The sequence below is a fragment of the Etheostoma spectabile genome, chromosome 9, assembly GCF_008692095.1.
Source record: "Etheostoma spectabile isolate EspeVRDwgs_2016 chromosome 9, UIUC_Espe_1.0, whole genome shotgun sequence".
NCBI lineage: Eukaryota > Metazoa > Chordata > Actinopteri > Perciformes > Percidae > Etheostoma > Etheostoma spectabile.
Genome location: NC_045741.1, coordinates 23,360,421 through 23,367,586, shown reverse-complemented (window position 1 = coordinate 23,367,586; position 7,166 = coordinate 23,360,421). Strand labels below are relative to the sequence as shown.

General features: G+C 41.0%; 1 protein-coding gene across 2 annotated transcripts in view; it reads right to left on the bottom strand.

Annotated features, from left to right (window-relative positions):
* Positions 1–1,427, bottom strand: part of slc34a2b (solute carrier family 34 member 2b) — an 8,699-nt gene extending 7,272 nt beyond the window's left edge. The window contains exons 1-5 of one of the 2 annotated variants that reach the window (XM_032526746.1): positions 1,356–1,427; positions 814–865; positions 587–718; positions 362–490; positions 44–187 (exon numbers count right to left, since the gene is read on the bottom strand). In XM_032526746.1, coding sequence (XP_032382637.1) covers positions 44–187; positions 362–490; positions 587–718; positions 814–859 — 451 coding nt within the window. In that variant the 5' untranslated portion in view covers positions 860–865; positions 1,356–1,427. The remainder of the gene's footprint in view (positions 1–43; positions 188–361; positions 491–586; positions 719–813; positions 866–1,355) is intronic. The other variant, XM_032526747.1, reaches the window with a different exon arrangement.
* Between the last annotated feature and the right edge of the window lie 5,739 nt (positions 1,428–7,166).

Here is a 7,166-nt window from a genome sequence, read left to right as displayed (position 1 = left end):
TGTGTGTGTGTGTGTGTGTGTGTGTGTGTACTACAGTACTTACACCCAGAGGACACCATGCTGACCACAATGGAGGAGGAGGTGCTGGAGCTCTGCACCAACACTGTGACTAACACCCCGATCACCAGCCCCGCCACAGGATTGGACAAAATGACATTGTCCTGGAAGATGTCACCAGCAGCTTTGCCTGTGCACACACACACACACACACACACACACACCCTCAGGTAAAAAACACAGCACTCCATGCACAATAAATAACCAGCACCTTGTTGGACCTGGCATTATCAAGTAAATGAACTAAATGTGCAGTGATGGGTGATAAAGATCTAACATGTTAGATGTAACTGTGTGGATGTACCTCCGACCAGCTGGAAAGCAGAGCTGAGAACATCCAGAGAGCAGATAAACAGGTAGAGAAGTCCCAGCAGCGTGACGGCCTTCAAAATACCAGTCAGCACTCTCATAATCTTCCCCTTTGTATCCAGCTCTGTGAGAAGAAAAAACCCATCCACAGAGCACTGAATCAGAGCCAGGTTTTGTAAAGGCGTTCTCCCGCTGAGCAGAGAATGGAGCGCTGCCTCACCTGACCACTTGATCCCAGTGTCTTTGAGCTCTGGGAGATCCCAGGGATCTTCTGCATCTGGGTCCTCATTCACCAGGTCCACGGTGGAGTAAGCCGGCAGGATGGCCACATCTTTAACCCGAACGTTGTCATCTAATGCAGGGCAGACACGAGGGCATGTTAGAGAGAAGGTGGCAACAACACAGCTTGAGCAGGTTATTTAAAGTATGCAAGGGAAAAGGACGTACCAAGAGGGGGGGAGGAATCAGTGCCCACTTGTGGTCTTGGAGCCATGACTGGGGAGTGGGGGTGGACAGACAAAAAGTTACAATAAATGAACAAAGCAAGTCAGATATACATGTCATATACATGTTATATTATTGGCAAATGTAGTAGTTTACTAATGGAGCAAAAGCTGAAAGTGAAAAGCTAAAGTGGTAATTTGGTCTATCTTTGCAAGTCACCCTTTCAAAATAAAACAACTATTTTTAAAGCAATGATTTTAGTCAAACGATCTGTATAATATTCATCATAACACAATGGAATTATTTTTGGACTATAGCCATAACTCGATCACCTTTACAGTGGATCCAGTAGAACTAAATCTCCAAAATGACTTAAAAAATAAAATAAAAATGACACACACACAATTACAAAAACATAAACGCATCACTTCGGCTCCCAGATAACTTAGAAAAACTGCATATGAAACATTCCCCCGCGCTCCCTGGAGCCTTAAATTAATCAGACAGATTTCCTGGAGAACAGAGCGGGGATGGCGAGTACGCACCTGCGGGCAGCGGAGCGCTCTGAGCGGGGAGAGGGACGCTTCACCTGGGCCACCTGTCGCTCTCCGCCAGGAGGAGGGCTGCTTTTATAGACACACACACACACACACACACACACACACACACACACACACACACACACACCACACACACACACACACACACACACACACCACACACACACACACCACACACACACACGGCTCTCAGTTCATAGGTCGCGCACACGTGTAGAGTGCACGCGCTGTGAGGACGGTGCATCTGCAGAATATGTGGAGGTGAAACCAGGGAAATTATTTTAATGTATACGTAACAATATTAAGTAATTATGGGAGGATGGTGGAATTGATACACATTGTAGCCTATGTTGCATAAGGAAATCTGACACTAAGAAAGAACTATTTTGTTGGTCAACCTAATTAGAGTTATAGCTAATTAAGAGCTCAACAAATACACCTCTCCTATATGTATAAAATGAATGTATTGTTCCAGGCTTTAGTCTTAGCCACAGGTACAGCCAAAGGCACAGGTAGTTAACAGTGCGATAATGGGGTTAAGGAAGCTGCCCTGGTGGTTGTAAATGTAACACAGCTGCATTTCTTCTCAGTAGTGTGTGGGGTGTGTGTGGTGTGTGTGTGTGTGTGTGTTGGGGGGGGGGGGGGGGGGGGGGGGTAGCTGCGTCTTCATAGATTTTCCCGGATAATATTGGGCAGAGACACCTTCATTGTTATTGAACGGACTACTAGCTGATTAAAAGGTTGTCAGCAACATCAACCAATCAACATTTACGTCTTTACAGCAACCAGCAGGAATCCACAGTGCTTTATGTCAAGGAACAGGGATAAAACATAACATACAGTAACCTATAATTAGAGAGGGATCAAACATATCATGCAGTAAAAGCTTTAGGATTGAAGGATTTATTAAAAAGCCATTCTATATGAATCTGTGACAGTGCTTTCAGGAGGAAAGTTGTTCCAATTGTCATTTTTCTTTATTAATTAACAGACACTTTAATCCAGAGATCCCTAAGCTGAAAGAGAGACAGAGTAGAGACACCCCCAACTACCCAGAGTTAACTTGGACCAAACTGGGCCAGGGGGAGGAAAATGAATGGCTGTGAATCCCAGGGGCGGTTTTAGGATCCGACCTTTGAGGGGGCTCAGTGTTAACCCCCCCCCCCCCACACACACACACACACACAACTCTGTCACTAACAGGAAAGTTCACAATTTCTGACTTGAGGCACTAAAATTAATACCACAAAAAAAGGAGCTGAGATGAAATTTAGGGTCTGAAATGGTGAATCCTTAAATCTTGTGTTGTCTTCCCGTCAACCATGAAAAAAAGTTATCGCTTTTTCTGACACTTTTGTCACTTTTTCAATGTCGTGGGTGCTTTTTTTAAAAATGTTTTTTCCAAATTTATTTGATATTTCTAAAGTTGAAATTTTAAGCTTATTTCATAGGGCCATTTTCTTTTATGAAAAAACTGAAAATGGGTCAAATTTGACCCGAGGACAACAGGGTTAAACTATACTTAAGCTTATCTCCGATGACTAAATTAAGTGTGTTTTGTTTAACAAATAGGCCAATTTATCTTTTATATTAAAATGTTCTTTTATCCTTTTAACGTATCTTTTTTAAGACATTTTAAGTTTTGAAAAAACAAACATTCAAAACATTATTTTTTAGCTCTTCTTTAATCCCTTTAAAGACATTTAAATTGAACAATATTAGAGGGAGAAACACAATCTCTGGTTGAACTGCTCAAATCTCATGTCCACACAAAGACCATACGCTGTAATTATTTGTAGCCTTTTTTTTTTTTTAAAGTTGTGAATCACTATTCTCCATCATATTGATTAAATTGTTGGTCTTTGCAAGTTGTCATTTACAACAACTAGCATAATGTATAGCTAGTGTAGCATCTCCATATCCACTATCTTCAGGCCTGATCATGCATGTGCACAAACAACACACAGACCGCACACACCACACAACACAACAAAAACACACACACACACACACACACACACACACACACGCACACACACACAAACACACACACGCACATGCACACATTTATTGCTGATTATTTAGCCTGAGCTGAGTTTGTAGCAGAGATAAGGCTGAGATATGACTGTAACAATAAACAACAACGACTGTAACAAGCATATTACAAAAAAAGATTGAAATAACTGGTGTGAATATGAGTCAACAAGACCACCTGTCTCCACAACATCATCTGTTGAGTGTTTGGCGGTTGTTTGTGCTTTTTGAATGCAACCTGAAACAATCAGAGAATTATATTTTTATCATGCTCATTCGCGGCTCCGTTCCTCCGCTCTGTCTTTTTTTTTTTAAATGAGTCGGGAAGCCAAAGCCGAACTTACCTTTTACTGGCATCAAACAAAGAGAAAAGTCCTCCCCTCGTATATACTAGAGAACTTCCTTGTTCTATGAATAAATATACACTGCATGTATTTGACCAATCAGCAATAATCAGCCCTCAAAACCCCACCCTGAAGGGTCCTGTACTTTCAGAAAGTACCTCCGATCAGGGGCATTTTGGGGGCAGAATAAAGCCCCCCCAAGAACTTTATGTAAACCCTGGTCCCTGCGGTTGCAACACAACCAGTTCCTTTAGAAGGTTCCTGGTTCCTGAGTTGGTGATTAAGCCAGAATGATGTTCCAGTTACTGGTCAATAGATTTAATGCTGCACTCAAAAGAGTTCACTGAGTTCAGCTTTAAAGACCCAAAGCACTTGATAATGATGATGATTCTACATATTTGGAATTGTTGTAAGTAAGTAGGGCAGTGGTTGATTTATTGGTTCTGGTTATGTTTATTAAATAAAGCCCCAAAATAGGTTGCAGATGTAGAAATCGGCAGCTAGAAGGGTTTGTCGTGTCTTTGCCCGGAACGCTAACAAGTCGTGAGTCGTGACGTGAAGTTGTAACTTACGGGCTAAAAACTGGGTCTGGAACGCAGCACGTTTCTGTAGGGGGTGTGGGGGGGGGTCATTTGAACCGTTCTGCGCTGAAGAGATGCAAAAGGTTCATGGGAGAACAAAAAAATACAAAATACAAATACATTTATGTTGATTTAGTGTTCATAATAATCTACATGATGGAGACCGGGGGGGCAGCGAGGGACAAAATGATTAGTCACAGTACGTTGGAGCATGTACTATGCACGTTGGAATTTACAATCCATGCTATGTCATTCTTTGTTTCACTGGAATTAATGTAATAAATACACTGTTATATAACTATGCTGTCATAAAGAAATTTGCAGTTTTAGTAAGTAGAGCCCAATGTTCCAAATGTATTATATTTCAACAAATGTTAAGGAAGTTTTCTGATGAGTTTTGGTTATGACTGCTAATGTGCTATCATGTGTTTTTATTCTCCATGTGTTTTTATTTTAGCACTTACCTGTTTTATCATGTAGCCCTTTGGGATTTGCGTAAATATAAAGTGCATTACAAATTACATTTATTATTATTATTATTACATAAACTTGATTTGTCTTCCACATCAACTCTCCAGTCTGTGTAAATACAACGTGGCCTGTTCACTTTCACCGTTTGTAAAAACTAGTAAAGTCAACTAATTTGGGATGACAGTGTGCAGTACATTAAATAACCACTGATAAGAAGTTACTGATCATCGTTTGTTATGAGCATTAATATTACGTGTGCTAGCTCCAGTCCCTGGTTGGTTCCAACAGGGTCCTAGTTCTGGCCTTGACCTCTCCACAGCCCACACAGTAACGTGACACGGTCCAAAAACCAGCTCCAGTCCAGCTTCTCTGTGTGGCGCACGCTGATGTGTAAGGAAGCATCTTAAAGGGCCTTTATTTTACACCTCTCCTGGTTATTGATTGACTAACCTATTAGGTGAGGTAGTTTAATCCAATGTTTTTTTTTCTCAGAAGACCCACATACCATGAAAGGTCAGCTGATCTTCACTCCAACCTTTGGTATGGTGCTGTCATCGTCCCTCCCTCCACCCACACGCTTATCAAAATACTTTCTACTTCTGCTCGTAACTATGTTGAATGCCCCGAGTGACCTTTAGAAAACAACATTTTCCCTAGGTGTTCAATTACCTCATTTAATTTTATTTTTTGGAAAACACATTGTGACATATCTTTCTAACTCGTCTTGTATGCTCAAAATCCCATCATGCCATGGGAGTTGAACATATTATATATATATATATTATATTATATTCTATGGAACACACATCACCTGGTGGAGCGTGGGTCCCATGTGCAGCGGCTCAGTCCTCGCTGCAGCGGCTGCAGGTTCAGTTCCGACCGGCGGGGCTTTGCTGCGTGTCGTCCCCCCTCTCTCTCCTCCTTCACGTCTTTGCCGTCCTATCAAACATAGGCCTAAAATGCAAAAAAAATTATCTTTAAAACAAAATAGAGGGTCTGGTGGTGCTGGTAGCCCACACAATGATTACGAGGAATATTGAATATAGAGTAAAATCTTAAATGGACACCTCTTCACCTTGTATGTTTCTGCAGTCTATTTTTGTAATTTCACGTCAATATTATCTGTCTCTGTGCCATGTCGTGTGAGACTCTTTGTCAAGGTTTTAAATGTTCAAAAAATCCCATCATGCATCATACTTTATCCTCCCATGACCCATCTACTCCCTCTTAATGTTTGGTATTCCATCCGTTATGGTGGCAGAGTCAATGATTGCCTGCGGGGCCACCGGGTTGATGCCCCCTCTCTGCCATGCTGGAACAGTCCACGGAGGGTTTGGCCTGATATTACTGCTGGGAGCCACCCTGTAGTACTACACTGGGAGCAGGCTGAGCTGGAATCATAAAACCATAAAGATCATAAGAACTCGTCCTAACTGGCTGAGTCTCAGAGGGCAGCGAGGCCGAGCGGCTGCGGTGTCAAGGTTTCAGCCAAACTGACAGGGTTATTTACATGTGATGGAAAGAAGAAATGCATGTGATGTGCTGCAGGCTACAGGGACATTTAAGACCTTTTTAAAGACCATTGTGAATTCAATTTAAGACATATCACAACATCTAAAACAAAGTCTGATGTCAGAGTGCGGAAACAACTGGTGTCTAGATTGGCTGTAAAATAACTTGCATGTTGGTCTTATTTGTTGTCATAATACAGAAAATTATATTTGGACTAACAACAGAAAGAACTACAACACCACAGAAATAAAACGCAACAACAGTCCATATCGCCGCGGGTGCTTTTCAATGAGCATTACAAAAAAATGTAGACCTGTTGGACATTATTTAAGACCTAGGACACAATACTTTAGTGAAATTAAGACTTATTAAGGCCTATAATTTTTATTTGGAAATTTTAAAGCTTTTTAAGACCCCTCAGAAACCCTGGCTGTAATAATTGATGGCAGTTCAGATGAGCATTAATATGTTTTTTACACAACTCCTCTCATCTGGACTATGATGGCTGGACAGAGCAATATTCAGAAAGATTTCAGTTACACTGAAACTGTAAAAGTGAGTTAGGACAAAAAGTAAGGCTGCTCCGTTATGTAAAGAAATAATCATTATCACAGTTGTTTTTTAACATGATTATTTATTGACTTTTGGAAAGACGAATGTCGTTCATTGCACAGCCCTATGCTTCTGTTTAAAACTAATTAAAGAGGAATAGCTTTTTTTTGGTTTTAATCTCTCTGTATAGACAGTTAATAATAATAATTTATACTTTTATTGATCCCCAGTGGGGAAATTACAATTTACACTCTGTTTTGTTAGTGATCACTACACACATGCAGGACCTAATCATGCAGCCG